General features: G+C 36.8%; 1 protein-coding gene across 5 annotated transcripts in view; it reads right to left on the bottom strand.

Annotated features, from left to right (window-relative positions):
* Smap1 (small ArfGAP 1) overlaps positions 1-27,671 on the bottom strand; it is a 194,097-nt gene that overhangs the window by 108,692 nt on the left and 57,734 nt on the right. For 4 of the 5 annotated variants that reach the window (XM_046442999.2, XM_046442994.2, XM_046442996.2 and 1 more), the window contains exon 2: positions 23,216-23,349. In XM_046442999.2, coding sequence (XP_046298955.1) covers positions 23,216-23,349 — 134 coding nt within the window. Of the gene's footprint in view, positions 1-23,215; positions 23,352-27,671 lie in introns of those variants that run through there. The other variant, XM_046442998.2, reaches the window with a different exon arrangement.

The following is a 27,671-nucleotide window of genomic DNA, read 5'->3' as shown; positions in this document are numbered from 1 at the left end:
CATTCCCTCTAAAATATGGAACAAGACAGGGATGCACTCTCTCACCACTTCTATTCAATTTAGTCCTTGTAATACTAGCCAGAGCAATTAGACAGACAAAAGAAATTAAAGGCATAAAAATAGGAAAAGAAGAACTTAAAATATCACTATTTGCGGAAGACATGATCCTCTACCTAGAAGACCCAAAAGGGTCTACAAAGAAACTACTAGAACTAATAAATAAATTCAGCAAAGTGGCAGGATATAAAATCAACACGCACAAATCAAAGGCATTCCTGCATATCAGCAACAAAACTTCTGAAATGGAAATGAGGAAAACCACCCCATTCACAATATCCTCAAAAAAAAATAAAATACTTGGGAATCAACCTAACAAAAGAGGTGAAAGATTTATACAATGAAAACTACAGAACCCTAAAGAGAGAGATAGAAGAAGATCTTAGAAGATGGAAAAATGTACCCTGTTCATGGATAGGCAGAACCAACATCATCAAAACGGCGATATTACCCAAAGTTCTCTACAGGTTCAACGCAATGCCAATCAAAATCACAACGGCATTTCTTGTAGAAATAGATAAAGCTATCATGAAATTCATATGGAAAAACAAAAGACCCAGAATAGCAAAAGCAATCCTAAGCAGGAAGTGTGAATCTGGAGGTATAGTGATACCAGACCTCAAACTGTACTACAGAGCAATAGTAACAAAAACAGCATGGTACTGGTACCAAAACAGGCAGGTGGACCAATGGTACAGAATAGAGGACACGGAAACCAATCCACAAAATTACAACTTTCTTATATTTGATAAAGGGGCTAAAAGCATGCAATGGAGAAAGGATAGCATCTTCAACAAACGGTGCTGGGAAAACTGGAAATCCATATGTAACAAAATGAAGCTGAAACCCTTTTTCTTGCCATGCACAAAAGTTAATTCAAAATGGATCAAAGAGCTTGATATCAAATCAGAGACTCTGCGCCTGATAGAAGAAAAAGTTGGCTCCGATCTACATATTGTGGGGTCGGGCTCCAAATTCCTTAACAGGACGCCCATAGCCCAAGAGTTAAATACAAGAATAAACAAATGGGACTTACTTAAACTAAAAAGTTTTTTCTCAGCAAGAGAAACAATAAGAGAGGTAAATAGGGAGCCTACATCCTGGGAACAAATCTTTACTCCTCACACTTCAGATAGAGCCCTAATATCCAGAGTATACAAAGAACTCAAAAAAATTAAACAATAAGATAACAAATAACCCAATCAACAAATGGGCCAAGGACCTGAACAGACACTTCTCAGAGGAGGACATACAATCAATCAACAAGTACATGAAAAAATGCTCACCATCTCTAGCAGTCAGAGAAATGCAAATCAAAACCACCCTAAGATACCATCTCACTCCAGTAAGATTGGCAGCCATTATGAAGTCAAACAACAATAAATGCTGGCGAGGATGTGGGGAAAAGGGTACACTTGTACATTGCTGGTGGGACTGCAAATTGGTGCGGCCAATATGGAAAGCAGTATGGAGGTTCCTGGGAAAGCTGGGAATGGAACCACCATTTGACCCAGCTATCGCCCTTCTCGGTCTATTCCCTGAGGACCTTAAAAGAGCATACTATAGGGATACTGCCACATCAATGATCATAGCAGTACAATTCACAATAGCTAGACTCTGGAATCAACCTAGGTGCCCTTCAATAGATGAATGGATTAAAAAAATGTGGCATTTATACACAATGGAGTATTACATAGCACTAAAAAACGACAAAATCATGGCATTTGCAGGGAAATGGATGGCATTGGAGCAGATTATGCTAAGTGAAGCTAGCCAATCCTTAAAAAACAAATGCTAAATGTCTTCTTTGATATAAGGAGAGCAACTAAGAACAGAGTAGGGAGGAAGAGCATGAGGAAAAGACTAGCATTAAACAGAGTCGAGAGGTGGGAGGGAAAGGGTGAGAGAAGGGAAACTGTATGGAAATGGAAGGAGACCATCATTGTTACACAAAATTACATATAAGAGTTTGTGAGGGGAAAGGGGAAAAAAAAAACAAGGGAGAGAATTGAATAAGAGCAGCTGGGGTAGAGAGGGAAGATGGGAGGGAAGGGGAGGGGGGATAGTAGGGGATAGGAAAGGCAGCAGAATACAACAGTCACTAATATGGCATTATGTAAAAATGTGGATGTGTAACCGATGTGATTCTGCAACTTGTATTTGGGGTAAAAATGGGAGTTCATAACCCACTTGAATCAAATGTATGAAAGATGATATGCCATGAGCTTTGTAATGTTTTGAACAACCAATTTAAAAAAAAAAAAAAAAACTTGATGTACTAGTCACAAACTGCCTAGACTACTGCAGGCATGAGTCCTTAAGATTTATATTCTTAAAAAGAACATCAGATGTTATTTTTCAACATAATATTTTAAGAGCTCCCTAGTCTGACCTTGTGTCTACCCCTTATCATTCACAGAATCAATTCCAAACCAATCCATGGCTAAAACTTTCACTTTCACCTCTTATGACACATATAACCACACCCAGAATTCTGGTCACATAGAACACTATCTTACTTCTTAAGCACAGCACACTTTTTCCATCTCTTTACACACTGTTGGTATGCTTCTAGTAATTCACGAAGTTTACTATATAAAGAATAAGGATACATTTTTAAATGTTAAAAACTTACCATATGACTAGATACTGTAATTTTTTTTAAAAGCCACTACAAAGTTAATGACTTATTGAAGATCACCCATCATTTAGTTAACAGAGATAGACCCAGTTCTATAGTCCCAAGCAAGTGCTTTAACCATGCTTGTCATCCTCTATCATTGTTGTATTCACATAAAACAGGGAAAAGACCATCATTTGACCCAGCTATTCCTCTTCTCGGACTATATTCAAAAGACCTAAAAACGGCAGACTACAGGGGCACAGCCACATCAATGTTTATAGCAGCACAATTCACAATAGCTAGACTGTGGAACCAACCTAGATGCCCTTCAATGGATGACTGGATAAAAAAAAAAAAATGTGGCATTTATACACAATGGAATATTACTCAGCACTAAAAAATAACAAGATCATGGCATTTGCAGGGAAATGGATGGCATTAGAGCAGATTATGCTAAGTGAAGTTAGCCAATCCCCAAAAAACAAATGCCGAATGTCTTCTATGATATAAGGGAGGTGACTCAAAATAGGGTATGGAAGAAGAGCATGAGAAGAAAATTACCTTTAGATAGGGAAGAGAGGTGGAAGGGAAAGGGAGGGAGAATGGGAATTGCATCGAAGAGGGGAGGAGACCCTCATCATTATACAGAGTACAGGTATGAAGATGTGAGGGGGAAAAAAAAAGAAGTGGGTCACATTAGATTGGGTAGAGAAAAGTGATAGGAGGGGAGGGGAGGCATAGGGAGGAATGGAAAGACAGCAGAATAAAATAGACATTATCATTGCTGTGTGTACATACTTGACTACATGACCAATGTAATTCTACAACCTGTACACTCAGAAACATGAGAAATTATATCCCATCTGATTCAAATGTATGATATGTCAAGATCATTGAACTGTCATGTGTAACTAATTGAAACAAATTTTTAAAAAAACAGGGAAAAGAATGACTACGAATCCAAAATAGTATGTGCAATGAAACTAATAATTATTGTTTCCAGATGAACCATTCATTCATTGTATTCAATGTTTTCATTCAATACATTTAACAATTTCCTATTCTATATGGGGATTTAAGCCATCATCTTCAAATAGCTTACTATTTCTTCAGACTACCTACATTTGACAGTATAAATTTACCAAAATTAAAAATAAAGACTTCCATTAAGCAACATCTAACAATTCTGTTCACTATTTTGACCCAAGAACTATAGCAATTACTAGGAAAAGAGAATTCTAAAATATGCACCTTAAAAAAAATAGTACTCTTATTAAAAGTATAATTTTTTTTAAAAATCAAGAGGAAGAAGGGACTTTCTCTAAATGAAACTGCTTTAAAATGCAAGCCTCTTATTAAAAATCACATATCATATTTTGTTAAAAACCATACCACATTTATTTATTTACCTCACTCTTCATATGTACATAATACATAAACCCAATGTTGTAGGCTGTTCCAATCCTGCTTTTCTCTGGAGACACATTTAATGATCATGGGAAGGATTCAGCATAAGTAAAATCTCAATCAACTTAAAAAGGACATACAGAAGACCATGCTTTCAGAAATTTTGACTGCAATCTTTCCAAAAATAAGAAAAAGTTTTTTGATCTGCAATTTTCTTGAATAAAATGTGTACCAAGAATTATGTATTGAAAACTTATTATATTCCTGGTTATATAAGGCACTATGAAAATTTATGTAAGAGTCAAAACCTTAAAAAGATTATTCTTACACATATAGGTCAGATGTTAAATCATGGAGTTCTCTACATTCACTTTTTATTAACTATAATTTTATTCTATCAAGTATTACTTGGCATGGAAATTATAATAGCAAAGACAGTTTTTGAAGTTCCCAGAATTTATTCATAAAAAAAAAAAAACAGAATCACCAGATGGATAAACGAAAACCTCGCAGACAATATTTAAAATGAAACTAGACGTCTCATTATCCCCACAAACCTCAAAATGGCATCACATAAGGACAGACCACTAGACCCACCTGATGTTTGCAACCAATGGGAAATCTAGTGGATCTAAGAACAGAACAAAATAGTTACGAGATATATGAACTAGAAACCACACTAAACCAATTTTTTTTAAAAAAACACAATATCAAAAAGGATTTTTACCCAGTCCAGTGGCAAGTAAATGCAAACGATCCACACTGTTGGGGTCCGGCTCCAAATTCCTTAATAGGACACCCATAGCACAAGAGTTAAAAACAAGAATCAACAAATGGGACTCACTCAAACTAAGAAGTTTTTTCTCAGCAAGAGAAACAATAAGAGAGGTAAATAGGGAGCCTACATCCTGGGAACAAATCTTTACTCCTCACACTTCAGATAGAGCCCTAATATCCAGAGTATACAAAGAACTCAAAAAAATTAAACAATAAGATAACAAATAACCCAATCAACAAATGGGCCAAGGACCTGAACAGACACTTCTCAGAGGAGGACATACAATCAATCAACAAGTACATGAAAAAATGCTCACCATCTCTAGCAGTCAGAGAAATGCAAATCAAAACCACCCTAAGATACCATCTCACTCCAGTAAGATTGGCAGCCATTATGAAGTCAAACAACAACAAGTGCTGGCGAGGATGTGGGGAAAAGGGTACACTTGTACATTGCTGGTGGGACTGCAAATTGGTGAGGCCAATTTGGAAAGCAGTATGGAGATTCCTGGGAAAGCTGGGAATGGAACCACCATTTGACCCAGTTATTCCCCTTCTCAGACTACTCCCTAAAGACCTTAAAAGAGACTACTATAGGGATACAGCTACATCGATGTTCATAGCAGCACAATTCACAATAGCTAGACTGTGGAACCAACCTAGATGCCCTTCAATAGATGAATGGATAAAAAAAATGAGGCATTTATACACAATGGAGTATTACTCAGCACTAAAAAATGACAAAATCATGGCATTTGCAGGGAAATGGATGGCACTAGAGCAGATTGTGCTAAGTGAAGCTAGCCAATCCCTAAAAAACAAATGCCAAATGTCTTCTTTGATATAAGGAGAGTAACTAAGAACAGAGTAGGGAGGAAGAGCATGAGAAGAAGATTACCATTAAACAGGGACAAGAGGTGGGAGGGAAAGGGAGAGAGGAGGGAAATTGCATGGAAATGGAAGGAGACCCTCATCGTTATACAAAATTACATACAAGAGGAAATGAGGGGAATGGGGAAAAAAAAACAAGGAAGAGAAATGAATTACAGTAGTTGGGGTAGAGAGAGAAGAGGGGAGGGGAGGGGAGGGGAGGGGGGATAGTAGAGGATAGGAAGGGCAGCAGAATACAACATACACTAGTATGGCAGTATGTAAAAACATGGATACGTAACCGATGTGATTCTGCAATCTGTATACGGGATAAAAATGGGAGTTCATAACCCACTTGAATCAAATGTATGAAATATGATATGTCAAGAGCTATGTAATATTTTGAACAACTAATAAAAAAATTAGCAAATAATACCAAAAAAACAAATAAATAAATGTGGAATGGGGGTGGAAAAAAGTCTAGCTCCAGTGAACTCTTGTAACTAACCACTATGTTTCCCTTCCAGGACAGAGATCCACACTGAGAAGAAATTTCTAGGAAATGACACAAAACTGAGCAGGGTAGGAATAATGGAGATAAAAGAGGTGAAGGTAGAGATAAGAGCAAGAGAAGGAAACAGCAAAAAATTCTCAGAAGGTTGATTTTTAAGCATTACATGAAAACAACAGAGAAGTTTATGAACTTTAAAAAAGTATATAAAATACCACTTCCTTCTAAAAGTAAAAAAAAAAACTAATGTCACAAAAATGGTCAAGCCAGGCATGATGCAAGACAGCACCTCTGGAGGGAAGGCAAGTCTGAGGCCAGCCTCAGAAACTTTGTAAGACCTTGTCTAAAAATAAAAAGGGCTGGGGATGTGGTTCAGTGGTTAAGCCCACTGGGTTCAATCCCCAGTACACAAAACAAGGAAGGAAGGAAGAAAGGAAGGGAGGGAAGGAGGGAGGAAAAAACATTCAAAGTGAAATTTCACAGTTATTAAGAAATAAAAATGAGAAGCAGAATAACACTTCTACAATGAAGCCACACTAGTAAAAAATGTACTGACAAAAAAAAAAAAGAAAAGATCAAAACAGCAGCCCACTAATTCAGAACTACCTAAAAGACATGAAAGAACATATAGAAACTGATTAAAATACACATAAGCTATGAAAGAAAAAATAAACAACTAAATTAGAAATCAGAAACATTCATGATTTAGATGACACAACTCAGGAAAGCAGTAGAAAGAAAATTTACTTACGAAAATGAATAATAAATAAAATGTAACATGACAACAAATAATGACCTAAAAATGGAGAAGCAAAAGAAATTATTTTTTTTAAATTTGATGCAATTTCTTAAAAATATTAATAAAAAAGATTCAAAAGAAAATAAATATTGGAGTAAGGCAAGGAAGATTCAACATACAGATAGGTAAGAAGAGTCACTGAAGAAGAAATATTAAAAACAGAAAACTAAAAAGTGTAATTAAAAAAATCATGAATTCATTGAAGCTGGGATCAGTGGCACATGCTACAATCCCAATTACTCTGGGAGGCTGAGGCAGAATTGAAAGGTTCAGGCTATACTTAGCCACATGGACAGACTCCATCTCAGACATATAAATTAATTAAATTTACAAAAAGCAAACTCAAAAAAAACTTCATTGGGAAAAAAATTTGAAAATTCATATTGAAGGAGGATATCACATATTAGCATTAGTTATCTAAAAGAAATCTATTTAAAAGATATAAATCTATTTAAAATTTTAAGTAGGTTAAAATTAAAAGCACAGAAGATATACCACTCAAACATTAAGCAAAAGAAAGCTTAATGCTTGTATGGCTCCAAAACGTAACAACTGTGAGACATCTGTACCACTGCTAATGCAAATTTTACATTTTCTAGAGCCTCATTAAAAAAATAAAAAGTAGGTAAAAATAATTTTAATAATATATTTTATTTAATAAAAGTCCTCCTTTGGGGAACTCACATTTAAAACACCATAACTTAGTTGACCTCCATCCAGAGACTTAAAAATTAGTATCATGAAAATTATTTTTATTATAAAATGATTACCTAATTATTCACTAATAGCTAAGACCCAAGGGAAAAGAATCTAAGCAAAGCATTCTTGGATCCTGGGTAAAGCAAAACAAACATGCATGACTTACATAAAATTTAAGTTTTAACTGCCTATCAACAGTCTAGGTTCTTTCCAGTTCTGAATTTTTATTTTTAAAGATGGCAAAAGTACCAAACAGGAATGCTATACTTCAGTCAACTACGTGTCATTTTATTTGACAAAATATACTTTTTTTTTTAAGTCTTTCATCATTGTTTTATTTTTTTTTAATTTTTTATTGTTGGTTATTCAAAACATTACATAGTTCTTGATATATCATATTTCAAAATATACTTTTAAATAATAAAATTTACAACTTTGACTGAAATATTCTATGTCAGAAAGTCAAGGAAAAAACTTTCCTAAAGTATTTTGCCACTTTCATTGCCTACCTCTTTTAATTATTTATATCCCAATTTTACCATAAAAGATAGGTATAACATGACCACTAAAATAAGAAGTGTTGGTAATTCTAGTTGCTTTTTTAGCTACAGTGAAGTATTTCAGATATCTATAAATATTCTTTTACCTATTCTCCCTATATGCAATCTAAATGATTAAGAATTTTAGTTGAGGCCACAGAACATAGAAAAGCTAATTAATGAAGACTAGTGAAAACCAATGGTTTTGGCTGACAAAGGAAAAGAATTTGTTCTAAGAACCAAGGATTAAATTAATGTGAGCAAGTCAATACTATGAAATAGGTAGTGCTAAATTAAGCTAAAGAATACCAAAATACTTCATTTGTAGGTTTTCCTAGGAAACTAGATTATAATAGAAATCCACATCTAGGGCTGGGGTTGTGGCTCAATGGTAGAGCACTCGCCTAGCATGTGTGAGGAACTGGGTTCTATCCTCAGCACCAAATAAAAAAATAAGTAAATAAAATAAAGGTATTGTGTCCATCTACAATTAAAAACATTTTTAATTAAAAAAAAGAAAGAAACACATCTCTTTACCTAGTGATCTTTCTTTTCTCATATACAGAAAATATAACCAGCAAAAGCATGTGATCAAAAGTTTTTCTTTCAGATTCAGAAAGAACATGTGTCTTTCACTTATAACCTGGGAATACTATCACATTATTTTGAATTCTCTAAGAGTACAGAAAAAAATTATCCTTTGAGATTGAATTAGACTTTTGGGAAAAGTTGAATCACATCACTAACTGTGACACATAATTTTTATTCAAAGACAAATAATAAAAATATTTTTTAACTGCTGTGGTAACCGAGGACTGAGTATTCAATCAAAGAATCTCAGGAATGGGACTTTCAGAGTCATCTAAACTATACTTCATCTGCCTGTTCAGAGCTTAAATCCCAGCTACGCATTTCCAAAATGTTGTCCAATTGCTCTACAAACCATCCCGGTAATGGTAAACTCACCACTTTCTAAGGCAATTAATTTCATTTTTAAATGGCTTGATATATCGAAAAATACTGCCTTTGTAATATTTGCATATATTATTTTGGAACTTCACATGCTAGTTTAAGTCATACTCCATAAGACTGTGGTACTTCTAGAATTTTAAAAGTATACAGGAACATGGGGAGAAAAGGACACAGATTAAGAAATGAAAAATGACTCTACAGAAAAAATAGAAACTAATTTTTAGGAAAATGCTTGTTTTCTTTTTCTGTGGAGACAATGAATGGAGACATTCATTGCTGAGAATATTTCCACAGAATTTTATCAAACCAAAGATTAATCTTATCCAGGCAGAGTGGTGCACGCCTGTAATCTCAGTGGTTCCAGAATCTGAGACAGGAGGATCCAGAGTTCAAAGCCAGCCTCAGCAAAAGTGAGGTGCTAATTAAACAACTCAGTGAGACCCTGTCTCTAAATAAAATTTTAAAAGGGCTGGGGATGTGGCTCAGTGGTTGAGTGCCCCTGAGTTCAATTCCCAGTACCCCAAAAAAGAAAAGACTAATCTCAACATGCCATTAAAAAATTTAAGTACATGTTATGTTCCTAACACAGAGGCGGCCATTACCAGAACTACAGAGATACATATGATAACTGCTGGAAGTTTATAATTCAGTTAACAGACAGGCACAAAGGTAAACAATAATACTTGGTGATAGGAAATTAATCACAAGCTACACATAGAAAAAGGTTTTATTAAAGTTAGGCATTAAGCTGGACCTAAAGAATGGGAAGCATTTAGTTTGCCAGAAAGATATGCAAATTTCCAACAAGGAAAACAACTAAACCAAAAAGGAAAAACAAACAATAAAAACAAGAACACAACACAAACCTTTAAATAGAGAGAGATGCCTCAATCTAACCAAAGCCATCTGAGTAGAATCAGATGAGATGAAGGCAAAAAATAATAACTATTACCATAGCTACAATTCCTCACATTGAAGCACTGAAACAATTTCATAAATACTTTTTTCCTGTTTCCATATGGAACACAGTCTAGCTGATATTGCTATAAGACAAAAATTAATTCTGATTTTCCATTCTTTATTCTACTTTAAAAAAATCATATCTAGAAAAAAAATTCATGCCTAGACAACAGCTATTCCTTTCTCTTAACTTCTGTTATCCAATTAACACTTTTCTTCATGAAGTCTTTTTCACAAAGAAACAAAAATTTTAACTACAAGAGTAACTGAATATACAAGGGTAAGTAGAAAATATAAAACCACAATGATTCCAGTATCTTGAGCTGGTTAACTATATGCCAAAGAACATAAAATTACAATGGAAAAAAACACCAATTACTTTATCCTAGGGATGTCCAATATTTTTTAAGAATGACAGATGTGGGAGATCAAAGATGGAAGATTAGAAGAACGTACTTTCCAGTTGCTCTGTGCCTTAGGATTCAAGTACGAGAAGTACTGCTTCTTACTGAGGTGGGTGACAGAGGGAATCCACAGAAATTCAATACTGGACAGTCAGAAACTCATAGAGACCCAGAAATATGGGTCCTCTAAACAGAGAACAAGAAAGACTATATTGGAGCCAAGCTGGTAGCACTGGCTGGCACCAGTACTCTCCAGAGCAGAGGGCTATCAGAAAGAGGAAAAAAACATAATGAACAGATTTGTCACAGGAAAACTTGTAGAACAGAAAAGCAGACTGAACTTAGTTGAGTAAGAGCTGTACAGTGAGCTGGTATTTGAAAAGTGCTCAGTGTTTCTCAACTGGCAAGGGAGAGCTAAGGCGGGAGCCAGCCTGAGAAGGTCACACTGCTGCTTCCTGGTGTGAGTACCCATGCTGACCCAGCAAGCATCTAACATGTGATCTAGGTGTACTTGGCAGAATGAAATTTGAACAGGCACAAAGAAGACTGTATTCTGAAGGTTCAGGTCAGAGATATGGAAGGGAGTGCAACTTGTTTTCCCTTTGAATCTGGTGGTGCATGTGACTAGGTGAAGAGGGTCAAGAAACTGAACCTGGAAAAGCCGTATTTGTGAGCTGGAATGGGTGAGACATATGGAAGGAAGGTCACCCTGCTCTTCAAGTAGAATTCTTGGGAGGCCCCTGAGACCAGATATTAAGCACAGATAGGCATTCTAGGGGCCCCTGATTTCTCCATTCAAAACTATGCATCAGCCCTTCCTTGGGAATGCATCCACCTAATCTGTCCAAAACTCCAACTGACAATGCTCCCCATTCTACCCTATACCATGAAAAAGAAAGCTGAGAGCTATTTCAACTAGCTCCAGTACCAGGCCACTCCAGCTGTTAGCTCAGTGTGCAACACAAAGAGGAAGGATTTAACAACCCCCAAAGAAGGGGCACATAGCCCAGGGAAAAAAACAGAAAAAAGGGGGTTGGCACATAGCAGTGACTATGCATCCTTGTTCAAGGTTTTGATCACCTCAGCAGAGATAAGTCTTTCGAGTTTCATTAAGGTTTTTTGGGTTTTGTTTTCTTTTGCATTTTTGTTGCATTTGTTAAGTGCTTCATGGATATATACACTTATACACGTATGCTTTTGTTTCTTTTAATTATCTATTTATTATTTTTGCTTTGTCTTCCAAGGGTGTTTTTGTTTCTTTAGGCTTTATTTTGTTTCTTTTGTTACTCTTTCTTTTCTCTCAAGTATCCAAATCCTCCTGTTTTCTCTCTGATTTTACATCTATTATCTATGGTTTTCTCCTTTATATAACCTTCACTTGCTATCTTTCTTCTGCTGTATCTCTTTGCACATATTATTTATTCTAAGCTTTCTTTTGCCTTCCTATCCTGTTTTTTCCCCTTAATGAGCTATATTTTTTTAACACCTTTCAAACTATTTAGTTTATATGATTTCTGCCCCTACCATCCATAGTTTGGCAGTTATTAGTTCTATGGATGGCATACAAGCCTAAATTAATCAGAAAAGACATATAAGGTCACTTCATGATGTTAGATGGAACAATCCAACAAGAAGATATAATGACAGTAAGTATTCATGCTTCAAATGTTGGTGCACTTAACTACATAAAACAGTCACTACTAGACTTCAAGATTCAAACAGGCCACAATATAGTAATTCTGGATGATTTCAACAAACTTCTCTTGCCAATAAAAAAGGTCACCTAAACATAACCTCAGTAAAGACCCTTCAGACCTAAAAAATATTACTCATCAATAGACCTAACAAACAACTATAGAATATCCATCCAACCTTAGCCAAATTAGCTTTCTTCTCAGTTGCTCATGGTATCTGCTCCAAAACAGACCATATTTTAGTTCATAAAGCAACTCACAGTAAATACAAAAAAAGAATTGATATAATTCCTTTTTTTTTTTTTCCTGCTCTGTTCTTAGTTGCTCTCATTATATCAAAGAAGACATTTGGTATTTGTTTTTTAGGGATTGGCTAGCTTCACTAAGCATAATCTGCTCTAGTGCCATCCATTTCCCTGCAAATTCTATGATTTTGTCATTTTTTAGTGCTGCATAATACTCCATGGTGTATAAATGCCACATTTTTTTTATCCATTCATCTATTGAAGGGCATCTGGGTTGGTTCCACAGTCCAGCAATTGTGAATTGTGCTGCTATGAACATCGATGTAGCAGTATCCCTGTAGTACGCTCTTTTAAGGTCTTCTGGGAAAAGTCCAAGAAGGGCAATAGCTGGGTCAAATGGTGGTTCCATTCCCAGCTTTCCCAGGAGTCTCCATACTGTTTTCCAGATTGGCCGCACCAGTTTGCAGTCCCACCAGCAATGTACAAGAGTACCCTTTTCCCCACATCCTCGCCAGCACTTGTTGTTGTTTGACTTCATAATGGCTGCCAATCTTACTGGAGTGAGATGGTATCTTAGGGTGGTTTTGATTTGCATTTCTCTGACTGCTAGAGATGGTGAGCATTTTTTCATGTACTTGTTGATTGATTGTATGTCCTCCTCTGAGAAGTGTCTGTTCAGGTCTTTGGCCCATTTGTTGATTGGGTTATTTGTTTTCTTATTGTTTAATTTTTTGAGTTCTTTGTATACTCTGGATATTAGGGCTCTATCTGAAGTGTGAGGAGTAAACATTTGTTCCCATGATGTAGGCTCCCTATTTACCTCTTTTATTGTTTCTCTTGCTGAGAGAAAACTTTTCAGTTTAAGTAAGTCCCATTTGTTGATTTTTGTTATCAACTTTTGTGCTATGGGTGTCCTATTAAGGAATTTGGAGCCCGACCCTACAATATGTAGATCGGAGCCAACTTTTTCTTCTATCAGACGCAGAGTCTCTGATTTGATATCTAGCTCCTTGATCCACTTTGAGTTAACTTTTGTGCATGGCGAGAGGAGGGGATTCAGTTTCATTTTGTTGCATATGGATTTCCAGTTTTCCCAGCACCATTTGTTGAAGATGCTATCCTCCCTCCATTGCATGCTTTTAGCTCCTTTATCAAATATAAGATAGTTGTAGCTTTGTGGATTAGTCTCTGTGTCCTGTGTGATATAATTCCTTGTATATCATTAGATCATAATGGAAAAAATTAGAAATCAGCACCTAGAAAAACTACAGAAACTATATAAACACATGGATATTAAACAATGTACCTTTGAATGATAAATGGGTGATAGAAGAAACCAGGGGAGAAGTGTAAAACTTATTAAAATTAAATGTGAATATAGTTCAGCATATCAGAATCTCAGGGAGACTATGAAGATGGTTTTAAGAGGAAAGTTTATACCTATGAGTGCCTACATAAGAAAATCGGAAAGATACCAGATAAACAACTAATGATACATCTAAAAGACCTAGACATGGAGTTGGGGCTCTGGTTCAGTGGCAGAGCACTTGCTTAGCACGCGTGAGGCACTGGGTGCGATCCTCAGCACTACATAAAAGTAAACAAATAAGGGCTGTGGCTGTGGCTGTGGCTCTGCAGTAGAGTACTCGTCTCATATGTGTGAGACCCTGGGTTCGATCCTCAAAATCACATAAATAAAAAAATAAAGGTACTGTGTCCAACTACAACTAAAAAAAAATATTTAAAAAAATAAAACATAAATAAAATGAAGGTATGCTATGCATCTACAACCAATAAATAAATAAATAAATAAATAAATAAGACCTAGACAAAACCAGGAAAAAAAAATTTTAAATTCCAAAATGAGTACAAGGAAGGAATTAAGATCAGAAATAAAATCAATGAAAAAGGGAATAAAAAAATACAAATAATCATTGAAACAAAGAGCTGATTCTTTGCAAAGACAAACAATGGTGCATACCTATAATCCCAGCAATTTAGGAGACTGAGACAGGAGGATTCCAAGTTCAGGGCCAGCCTCATCAACTTAGAGAGACCCTAAGCAACTTCAGGAGACCCTGTCTCAAAATAAAAAATAAAAAGGCCTGGGGGAGGTAGCTCAATGGTAAAATCAGGGTTTTATTCCAATTTTCAGTTTAAAAAAAAAAAAGTATAAACAAGATTGATAATCCCTTAGTTAAACTAACCAAAAGAAAAAGGAAAACCAAAATTTTAAAATCATAAAAAAGGAGGTATCACCATAGACAAAACAGAAATCTAGAGAATCATGAGGGATTATTTTGAAAACTTATACTCCAATAAACTAGAAAACCTAGAAGAAATGGATAAACTTCTAGACACATAAGACCTGCCAAAATTGAACCAAAAGAATACAGACACATAAACAGACCAATAACAAGCAATGAACTTGAGGCTATAATTAAAAGCTTTCCAACAAAGCCCAGGACCAGATGGATTCTCAGATGAGTTCTACCAGATCTTTAAAGAAGAACTAATGCCAATGTTCCTCAAATCATTTCATGAAATGAAAAGTACAGAACATTTCCAAAGTCACTATCACCTTCATATCAAAGCCAAGTAAGGACACATAAAGAAAATTACAGGCCAATAGCCCTGATGAACACAGATGCAAAAATCTCAATAGATCATTAGCAAATTCTATTTAACAACACATTGTGAAGACTGTACAGCATGACCAAACTGGATTCATTCCAGGAATTCAAGGATAGTCCAACAAACACAAATCAATTAATGTAATCCACCACATAAATAAAATTAAGGACAGTCATCTCAATAGATGTAGATAAAACCCCTGACAAAATTTAGCACTAACTCACGATAAAAACAATAAAGGGATAGAAAGAACTTACTTCAACATCATAAAGGCAATATACACCAAACCCAAAGCCAGCTACATAGTGAATGGGTAAAAACAAAGGATTGCCTCTAAAATCGGGAACAAGACAAGGATGTTCACTTCATGACTCCTATTCAACACAATACTTGAGATTTTACCAGAGCAATTAGAAAAAGAAAATAAAAGGGATAGAAACAGAAAAGGAAGAAATCAAATTATCACTGCAGATGACATGATCCTGTATTTAGAAGATCCAAAAAGCTCCACCAAAAGACTTACTTCTAGAAAAAGAAATCAATTTCCATGTATGCATGAGTTTGTTGGGATGAACCCAACTACTATGTATAACCATCAAGCTCTAAAATAAAAATAAAGAAACAAATAAGTAAATAAGAAGAAACATATGTTCTAGAGGAGAGAAGCCCAGTACCCAAGTACCCACAATGTAAAAGGCAAAAATGGTTTACAAATTAAAACATAAAGCTGGTGAGGGAGGAGTTATCTCCAGGAGGCTCTCAATAGGATCACTGCTCTCTAAAAGGATCATGGCCCCAGGACTACAGCTGGAGCTTGATGGACATTCCACTGTGCCCTTCGTATGCTCACAATGTCCAGTCTCGGACATTAATACTGAAGATCCCATATTAAGTTATTTTATCTTTTTTTTTTTGCAACCTGGATCATATTAATGCTTTTTACGATTTAATAAATAGCTCTCTTAACGGTTGCACACGCATGCACATATATATACACACACACACACCCTCATACACACAAAGATTCTAAAGCTCATAAACAAATCCACCTAAGTTGCAGGATACAAAATTCACATAGAAAATTCAATACTTTTCCTATATGCTAGTAATGAATTTGTTGAAAAAGAAATCAGAAAAACAAATACTTTCACATAGGTTAAAAACAAAACCCTAGGAATAAATCTAACCAAAGGTGAAAGACCTCTAAAATGAAAATTATAAAACTCTGAAAAGAGAAACTGAAAAATTGAGGAAGATACTTCAAAATGAAAAGGCCTCCCATGTTCCCAGATAGGCAAAGTTAACATTGTTAAAATGGCTATATTTCTAAAAGCAATCTACTGATTCAATGCAATCCCCATCAAAATACTAATGATATTCTTCACAGAACTAGGAAAAAACAGTCCTAATTCATTTAGAAGAACAAAACACCTAGAATAGCTAAAGTAATTTTACGCTGAAAAACTAATGCTAGAGGCATCACAACACCTGACTTCAAATATACTAGAGCTATAGTAACAAAAATTACATGGTACTGGCATGATCCTGAGGGAAGGGGAGGGGGGGGAGGAGGGGGGAGGAGGGGGGAGGAGGAGGAAAAATAATCAACTGTTAAAGAAAAATAAGAGCTTATTCTTAGAAGGTAGTGGCAGACACATCACAAGTACTACAATAAATCAATGAGTAGTATATCATCATCATGAGCTGTATGCCAGGGGAAAAGACAGTATATGAGGAAGATTTTGTTTAAAGAAAAATGTGGAAGTATATTTCAAAGAAGAAAAAATTTTAATATGCCTCACAGTGAAGAAACATACATAAACAAACACACACACACACACACACACACACACATTAAAAATAGGTAAAAAGAAAGAAGGAAACCTAAGAATGCATATAATGGCAAAGAAAATGGTAACCACTATGCCTCCTCAACTCCTGCCCCTAAATAAAGAAAACAAAAAGCTGGAAATTAAAGCAGAAATATTTAGAGGTTGAGTAAACAGAAAATAAGAAAGAGGAAAGCTTCTCTTCTCTTAGTATAATGATGAACAGGGTGGTTTTAAAAAAAAAAAAAAAAAAAAGCTGGCTTTAAATATGCTTTTATTCCAGCCAAAATTTTTTGGCTTTAAAGTTATTATGGTTTGGGGGTTTTGTTCCCCAAAAGCTCAGGTGAGACAATACAAGAATATTCAGAGGTGAATTGATTAGGTTATGAGAGCTGTAACCTGATTAGTGGATTAATCCACTTGAAAAGGATTAACTGAGTGGTAACTATAGGTAGAGAGAAGCTAGGTCACCAGGGTTATGTCTTTAGGGTTCATATTTTGTCCCTGGACAGTGGGAACTATCTTTGCTTCTTGGCTGTCATGCCCTGAGCTACCTTCCTCTGCCATGCCCTTCCACCATGATGTTCTATCTCCTCTTGGGCCCAGAGCAAAGAAGTCAGCCGACCATGGACTGAACTTCTGAACTGTGAAGCAAAATAATCTTTTCCTCCTCTAAGTTGTTTTTGTCAAGTCTTTTTGGTCACAGCAAAAGGCAACTCTAATAAAAGCTAAAGCAAAAATGGTAAAAATATGAAGAGAGGGAGTGAGCAAGTCTACAAAACAATAAAACCAAGGTCTATAAGGATAAGTCATACTGTGGAAACTATAATCTCAAATGTAAAGTTCAAATGTAAAGTTCCCCAAGATATAATTTTATAACTAAAGAAATGTTAAGGGGCTAGGGTTGTGGCTCATGGGTAGAGTGTTGCCTAGCATGTGTGAGGCACTGGGTTCAATTCTCAGGACCTCATATATACATAAATAAAATAAAGACCCATTGACAACTAAAAAATATTAAAAGAAAGAAAGAAATGTTAATTGTGAAGGCCTGATGCTTCCTGGAAATTCCTAAGTACCACATCATAAATTATATTAATGAATAGTAACCAAAGAGACTACTAAAGTTTACTAAAACATTTATAGACATATGAAATATTAAGAGTCCAGAGGTTATCGAGATAAATGCCAAATATATAGACTATATTTTCCAATATGGATAAGATTTCAGTATACTGTTTATTCAGCAGCATAAATTTCAAGTAAGCTAAAAAAACTTGAAAAGTAACATTCTTCTATAATAAGGATAAGACATTCTTCAGTTTTAACCACTTCAGTACAGGTAATTAAAAGATTAAAATGATAAATTAAGAATTCTTAAATTATACTCAAGATTAACAGTTAATGTCATTATAAAAGATAAAAAACATAATGTTTAGAACAATATAAAAAATTTGGCCCTTTCTAAAAACTTAAGAAGTACTCGACAATAAACCGAATAACTGATAAACACATGACATATAATGCCTCATTTAAAATTTGAGCTGAACATTTAACTGTGTTCTAGGTTATTTTCCCTCAATATTTTGAAAATGGTCCTCCATGGTTTAAGAAATTATTGTTGCTGCTGAATATGGAACACTAAATCATATTTTAATTATCACTTCCCCAAATCTGAACAATCAGTCTGAATAAACAGGAATAGTCTCCAAAAGAGACATTTCAATATACAGCAAAACTAACCCAAAGGGACAGAAATTAGAAATATTTCTTTTAAACATGAACCTCATTAAAAGAAAGAATTTTCAATTGTTAAAGGTGAATAATACTAAAAGAAAGACTTTCACAATTTTATAAAGTGAATAACTTTATTTCTATGTTAATAAAAATAAGTTTTGGTAAACAAATTATTTTCTTTTTAAAAAAGCATATCATTAATTCTAAAACAGCCAATAGATATGGTAGATGTCCAAAAACTGAAAATGACACACAACATCTATATAAGTAACTGACAAATACATTACATATAATGCCAGTTGATAAATAAAAAGAAGGCAAAATTTTATAAGTAACTAAGCAGTTAACAAAAATCACACAAACTTACCCCCTCAAAAAAGAACATCTTTATTTCGCTTGACAGAACTCAAAAAGATTAAATCATGTTTTCACATTTAGCTAAGAAAAGATTTTTTAAAAAATAGAATTATCCCAACCTAAGTATCATCTTTGAAAATTATAAACATGATCATAATGAAATGCTGGGGAAGACAGAGTAGAATCTAAATTCAATAAACTAAATTTATACCTACTGAGTAGGTATAAATAAATTACTACCCAAACATTTTTTTATATCAAAGACTTTTTAAAACATACATGGGAATAACTAAATCATATTTAAATTATCACTTCCCCAAATCTAAACTATAAGTCTGAATAAACAGGAATAGTCTCCAAAAGAGACATTTCAATATAAGCAAAATTAACCCAAAGGGACATAAATTAGTATAATATTTGTCACTGGGGGAGTTGACTAGAATTTGGCACAGGGGAACTTTCTAGGGTGATGGTGATGATGGTGACAGAGTATAGACATTTGCTGAAACTCATAAACTCACTGAGAACCATGAATTTTCTCTGTAACAATACTAAGATTTTCTTATTCTTTTTTTATTGATTTTTTTAAAAATAAATGACAGCAGAAAGCATTATAATTCTGATTACACATATACAGCACAATTTTTCATATCTCTGGTTGTATATAAAGTATGTTGACACCAATTCATGTCCACATACATGTACTTTGGATAATGATAGAAAACAATAACAGGTGCAAACAGTGTTGGATTATATGGAACAAACCTACTACCACAAGAAATGAGATATGCTTAGGTCTGATTAAAAAACAACTTCAATAAACAGCAGATGCAATGATCTAATTATTCATCCCATAATGCTTACCATCTATCAGTATTAAAAAGTAAAATAATTATTTTTGGTAAATAGTCTCAAAAAGAAATTCACTTATACACAAATAATCTGTTTATTTGCTCAATAGTACATTTAGCAATTACAGATTAATAGGAAGCTAAATTGCTTTAAGTCAGAAAGATATTTAATTGAAATGTGTCAGGTAAAACAGGCTTGGTGGTACATAGCTCTAATCCCTGTCACTCAGGAGGCTGAGACAGGAGGATATCAATTTTGAGGTCAGCCTGGGCAACTTTAGCAAGACCTTCAAAACTAAAAACAAAAAGGCCTATGGACATAGCTCAGTGGTACAGCACCACTGGATTCATTCTCTAGTACAAAAAAAGAAGTTTGTCAGATACTATCCTAAAATGTTTCACCTGCATTAACTTATTAGATTCTTCCAAAAATTATAAGATAGGTACTATTTTCATTCATATTTTACAAATGAAGAAACTAAAGTACCCTAAGGTCAGGTATTCTGTGGAGATAACAGGTCTAACTGATAGTTTGACATTAGACATAATCTCCTTAATTACTCTGCTCGACTACCTCCCAAGAATTAATTGTCTTGAAATACACTGGTCTGAAATAAAGATTGTGCCTTACAGTTTTGAAACTTGGGATCTTCAACAATTACTTACTTATTTATATTTTGTAGTTTCAGAATAATTTTTAAATTACAACTCTGGCTTTGCTTGCAAAAACTCACAAGGCCCACCAGAAAAATACAGGCTGGTCCATCTATCTATATTATTTTTTTAATATAAAACTCTATTGTTTATTGATTTCTAAGTATATCCTGTCAGATGTGGTTGCACACACCTGTAATCTCAGTGACTCAGAAGGTTGAATGACAGGAGAATCAGAATTTCAAGGTCAGCTTCGCCAACTTAGTGAGGTACTAAGCAACTTGGTGAGACCCTGTCTCAAAAAATTAAAAGGGCTGGGGATATAGATCAGTGGCAAAGCAACTATGACTTCAGTCCTCAGTACCAAAATAATAATAATAATAATAATAATAGATTTCTAAGTACATCCCAACCTTAGCATCCTCATCATGGCACACCTGGAAGACGAGTTCCATGAAAAGTGGAGCCAGGCAAAACATCCTCTGGTGACAATCACTAATCATAAAGTCTAGCATTTCAAAACAGTAATTCTTATTTCAAGAAATAGATAGGTTGGACCAAACAATGTTCAAATATAATTTCAAGTGTTACATGTTAACAAATAATTCTTTTTAAGATCCTTATCTTTTTTGCAGGGGATGGAGGGGTTAAACCCTTACACATGTTAGGCAAGTGCTCTATCACTCTAGAACCACTGCCACAAATCCTTTAATTTCTAATAATTCAGTATCTTATCATGCACCTCTTCTATTTCACAGTCAATGAACTGCAGCCCTCTGATAGGAAATTTCTGTTCTAAGCTACAAAGCTGCCCACCTCAAATAATCTGTTATTTAACTCCTCCCAACAGTCTAATTAAGAAAAACAGTATTTTCAGAGAACTGAATTGTCCAGGGATTCCATGTCTTGTCCTTGATTTAAAATGAACTATTAAAAAGACTATACACTTTTTTGTCTTCAATGTTTTCTATCTCTATAACCCACTACCAACACGAAGTTACATTTTCAAACTACACCTCATATTTTCTTTAAAAAAACTAGAAACAACATTGTAACATCTGTTACCACATTTGCTACAGAGATATTAAGAACACTGTTTTATATGAAGTGTTCAAAAAACTCTAACTTCTTTGATGTAACTATATGTTTTCTCCTCAAGGATCTTGAAAATACATAAAGGATCATATTTCCTTTTATGCCCTCACCAGCAAAAAGCTCAAAAATTAATTTAAGATAGAACTAAATAAATTATGCTTGACTTTATAGCTGGAAGTCTCTATTTTACTCTTTCTACCCTTACCTTATTCCATCTATGCAAATTTTCGCTTTTGTTGACTCTGAAGTACATATGCATGGCACTGAGGTTGAACCACATACAGTTAGCATTTCATATCTTTAGTTTCTGCATTTGTGGATTCAATCAACCACAGATCAAAGATATTAGGGGAAAAAACTTCATCTGTACTGAACATGCACAGACTTTATTTTTGGACATTATTCCCTAAACAGTATAACAACCATTTGCATAGCATTTACATTGTATTTGCTATTATAGGTAATCTAGGAATGATTTAAAGCATATGAAAGAAAGAATATGCATAGGTTACATGCAAATACTACATACACCATTTTCTAAAAGGCACTTAAGCATCCATGGATCCTACAATCTGGAACTAATTTGTGGACGTCAAGGGATGATTGCCTATTTATGCAATTAGCACTTTACACTGACTAAAAGCAATTTGAAAAGGGAATAAGAAGTAGTGTAATTTCACAGAAAATTAAAAAGACCAGTAAAAATGACCATTTTTACATTTGTAGCCAACCGTAAGGATTAGAAAGTAAGAATTTAAGGGTGTAAGAGTGTTACACTGGAAAAATGGTAAACTCTTAAAATTACATACAAATTTATCTCTAACAAAGCTAAACCACTCTAAACAAGCCTAAACTGGTCATAAGAACATTCTCTCACTGAACTAGCTTCCAACTATCAGACCTGATTGAATGAATATCAAGAGTACCACTCTAGGCCAGGCGCATTCCACATGCCTTTAATCCCAGCAGCTCAGGAGAATCACAAGTTCAAAGCCAGCCTCAGCAAAAGTGAACTATTAAGCAACTCAGTGAGACTCTGTCTCTAAATAAAATACAAAACAGGGCTGGGGATGTGGCTCAGTGGCTGAGTGTCCCCGAGTTCAATCCCGGTACATCCCCCCTCCCAAAAAAAGAATACCTCTCTGTATAGAAGGGAAATCCTTCAAGTGAATTTTTAGGTTAGAAATCATTTTTTTTCTTTACCTTGACCCAGGCTCCCTCTACTGATAGGAAAATAAACCATGGAATTATAATGGCAAATTTCATTAACACAAAAAATATTGTTAAAATACCTTAAAATCAGCATTTTAGATAAAAATTCAAAACTGACTTTATTGTAGATCCAAGAATAAAATAAGTATCTGTGAATTAACAAGTCAAATAGCATTCACATTTTATATGTAGTATACTTCTTTTCAATGTTAATCCTTAGAGGCAAGAAGAGATAGATATTTTTAAATCATTTTAAATATTTTTAATAATTTCTTGTAAATGTAATGTTTACCTGTATCTGTTCTGGTGTCCATTGGTCTAGGTTGACTGATTTGACCCTGGATATATGAACCCCAAGATTTCTATGTATTCCAGCACATCTTATGCAAATAAACACACCAATATTCCAGGAAGCCCATCGGGGACCTAATTAAGGAAAAGAAACAAAGAAAAGCAAGTATTAAAAACTAAAAAACAGGTTTGGAAGGAAGATGGCGGCGAGGGGAGTGCATTGCCCCCGTGTGCTGCTTCACTGTGTGGGAGTATGACAAGTCAGGACGGCTAAAGGATATCTTGTTAGGAATTTCCAGCAATAGTGGGGTGCTCCGGAACCTGGAGGAAGGACTTCCATCGCACGAGGATCGGCTACGGGGACTCAAACGCGAGAGGTTTGTCGCACGGAGGGTAACACTGCTTATTCAGCAAAACGCCCCGCGGCTAGAGTCTGCAGCGCGCGCTGGGATAGAGACGCAGGGTTACAGCGCTGCAGTTTCTGCCAGCCGCGCAAGCACCGTACTCAGGGCTGAATTCTGGGTTCGAGACGGGGGAAGGAAGCGGTCCATCTCGGTTCTCCACACCGGTCAGACCACAGAGGAGGCCAGCAGCCACCATGTTGGTAAACTGACGTCACCTTCCCTGTTTTCGACTGACCGCAGCTCATTCAGCCATAGAACAGGTAATTTCAGGCTGCAATTCGCCTGCGGCTTGCAGACAGATTGCTAGGGTTCAGCGCCTGGGTGCTTCTTAGAATCTGATCTTATCGGAGCGAACACCGAGCGCGGGGCGGCCGAGTTCCGGCTCCCGGAACCGTCCCGGAACCGCCCTGGCCCAGGGCTGCGGAGCCTGCGGAGGCTGCTTCTTGGACCCTGCTACTATCAGAGCATACACCAAGCACTAAGCAGCCGAATTCCGGCTCCCGGAACTGAGCCCGCGGGGACTGCTTCTTGGAGCTTACACTTATAGGAGCTTACACCGAGCACGGAGCGGCCGAGTTCCGGCTCCCGGAACTTCCCTGGACCGGGGCTAGGAGCCCGCAGAAACTGCGTCTCGGTCCGGGTCCTGCTGAGGGCCGGTCAGGACTCACCGTTGCTTTGGTTGCCCGGCAAGGGGAACGAAATGCTGCCATTCGCATAGGATACCAACATGGCAGAGATCTGATGTCAGCAGAAAGCGGCGGAGGAGAGAACTTCATCAATACCAGCGGTGACATAAGCAGTTGGTCTCCTGGTAGGGGGGGTGAGGCACAGTCACCTGAGTCTCCTCAATTTGTCCTCGAGCCAGAGGGGAGGAGCCGGGCCGCCGCCAGCGCCCGGAGCAGGCCCAGCGGCTCGCCAGCGTGGTGACCGCGTGACCCCAATTGGAGAGGGGGCGGAGCGGAGCCGCCACCCGCACCCGCAAGGTGGGCAGACCCACGACCCAGTAGTACATGGGCGTGGTAGGAGGGGCAGGGCAGAGCCGCCCTTCGCGCTTGCAAGGTAAACAGACCTGTGACAGCCTGGCGGGTCAGGCCCAGTGGCCTGCCAGTGTGGTACACACGTCACCCCAACTGGAGTAGGGGCAGAGCAGATCCTTCTCCCACGCCCGGATCAGGCCCTGCCGGTGTGGTGGTCACGTGACCCCAATTGGAGTGGGGGCGGAGCGGAACCGCCACCCGTGCCCGCAGGGTGAGCAGACCAGTGATCAACCTGCAGATCAGGCCCAGGGGTCCGCAGGCGTGGTAGGAGGGGCAGGGCAGATCCGCCGCCCGCACCTCCAAGGTAGGCAGACCTACAACAGACCGGCGGATCAGGCCCAGGAGCCTGCCGGCGTGGTACAAACACCACCCTAATTGGAGTAGTGACAGAGCAGAGTCGCCGCCCGTGCCAGGAACAGGCCCAGCGTCCTGCAGGCGGGGTAGTCACGACACCCCAATTGGAGTAGGGGCAGAGCAGAGCCTCCACCCATGCCCGAAAGGTGGGCAGATCTGCGACCGACCAGCGGGACAGGCCCAGTGGCCTGCCGGTACGACAGACACGTCACCCCATTTGGAGTAGGGGCAGAGTAGAGCCGCCGCCCGAACCTGCAGGGTAGGCAAACCTGCAACCGACCGGCGGATCAGGCCCGGTGGCCTGCCGGCGTGGTACACTCGTCACCCCAATTGGAGTAGGGGCAGAACAGAGCCGCCGCCAGCTCCCAGAACAGGCCCAGTGACCTGCCGGCGTGGTAGCCACGACACCCCAATTGGAATAAGGAGAGAGCAGAGCCGCCGCCCGCACCTGCAGGAAAGATACGCAAGCAGTATGAAAAGACAAGGAAAGAAAGGACCACAAGCAATGCAGGTCAACGCAACTTTAGAAGAGGTAACAGCTGCAGCAGATGGAATGTCAGATAAAGAATTCAGGATATACATGCTTCAGATGATCTGGAGTATCAAGGAAGACATTAAACAGCAAAATCAGACAATGAAAGATCACTTCGACAACGAATTACGCAAACAAATCCAGGAAGCAAAGGATCAACTATACAGGGAGATAGAGGTTATAAAAAACAAGCAATCAGAAATCCTAGAAATGCAGGAAGCAATAAACCAACTTAAAAACTCAATGGAGAATACTACCAACAGAGTAGAACACTTAGAAGATAGAACATCAGACAATGAAGACAAAGTATTTCAACTGGAAAAGAACATAGACAGCTCAGCAAGACTGTTAAGAAACCATGAGCAGAACATCCAAGAAATATGGGATAACATTAAGAGACCAAACTTAAGAGTCATTGGGATACAGGAAGGTACAGAGATCCAAACCAAAGGAATGAGCAGTCTATTCAATGAAATAATACAAGAAAACTTCCCAGACTTGAAGAATGAGACAGAATCCCAAATCCTAGAAGCCTACAGGACGCCGAATGTGCAAAATCATAAGAGATCCACACCTAGACACATTATAATGAAGATGCCCAACATACAGAATAAGGAGAGAATTTTAAAAGCTACAAGAGAAAGGAAGCAGATTACATTTAGGGGTAAGCCAATCAGGATAACAGCTGATCTTTCAACACAGACTCTGAAAGCTAGAAGATCCTGGAATAACATATTTCAAACACTGAAAGAAAATGGGTTCCAACCAAGAATTGTGTATCCAGCGAAATTAAGCTTCAGGATGGAGGATGAAATTAAAACCTTCCACGATAAACAAAAGTTTAAAGAATTCGCAGCTAGAAAACCATCTCTTCAAAACATCCTCGCCAAAGCATTACAGGAAGAGGAAATGGAAAATAACAATGAAAACCAACAGTGGGAGGTAGGACAGTAAAGGGGGGGGGGAAATAATCAAAGAGGAAAACAAACCATGTTTAGTAACAGAAATAAACAAATATGGCTGGAAGAACAACCCATATCTCAATAATAACCCTAAATGTTAATGGCTTAAACTCACCAATTAAGAGACACAGGCTAGTAGAATGGATCACAAAACAAGACCCAACAATATGCTGCCTACAGGAGACGCATTTGATAGGAAAAGACATACATAGGCTGAAGGTGAAAGGTTGGGAAAAATCATATCACTCATATGGACTTCGGAAACAAGCAGGCGTGTCCATACTCATATCAAATAAAATAGATTTCAAGCCAAAGTTAATCAAAAGAGATAAAGAGGGACACTACATACTGCTTAAGGGAACCATACACCAACAAGACATAACAATCATAAATATTTATGCCCCAAACAATGGTGCAGCTATGTTCGTCAAACAAACTCTTCTCAAGTTCAAGAGTCTAATAGACCACCACACCATAATCATGGGAGACTTCAACACACCTCTCTCGCCACTGGACAGATCTTCCAAACAAAAGTTGAATAAGGAAACTATAGAACTCAATAACACTATTAATAACCTAGACCTAATTGACATATATAGAGTATACCACCCAACATCAAGCAGTTACACTTTTTTCTCAGCAGCACATGGATCCTTCTCAAAAATAGATCATATATTATGTCACAGGGCAACTCTTAGACAATATAAAGGAGTAGAGATAATACCATGCATCTTATCTGATCATAATGGAATGAAACTGAAAATCAACGATAAAAGAAGGAAGGAAAAAGCATACATCAATTGGAGAATGAACAATAGGTTACTGAATGATCAATGGGTTATAGAAGACATCAAGGAGGAAATTAAAAAATTCTTAGAGATAAATGAAAACACAGACACAACATATCGGAATCTATGGGACACATTGAAAGCAGTTCTAAGAGGAAAACTCATTGCTTGGAGTTCATTCCTTAAAAAAAGAAAAAACCAACAAATAAATGATCTCATACTTCATCTCAAAATCCTTGAAAAAGAAGAGCAAAACAACAGCAAAAGAAGTAGAAGGCAAGAAATAATTAAAATCAGAGCTGAAATTAATGAAATCGAAACAAAAGAAACAATTGAAAAAATTGACAAAACTAAAAGTTGGTTCTTTGAAAAAAAAACAA

Source organism: Marmota monax, unplaced genomic scaffold (assembly GCF_021218885.2).
Source record: "Marmota monax isolate L192 unplaced genomic scaffold, Marmota_monax_Labrador192_F-V1.1 WCK01_AAM20220418_F8-fsc00091, whole genome shotgun sequence".
Lineage (NCBI taxonomy): Eukaryota > Metazoa > Chordata > Mammalia > Rodentia > Sciuridae > Marmota > Marmota monax.
Note: the sequence above shows the minus strand (reverse complement) of the source record. Positions and strands in the feature narration are given on the sequence as shown.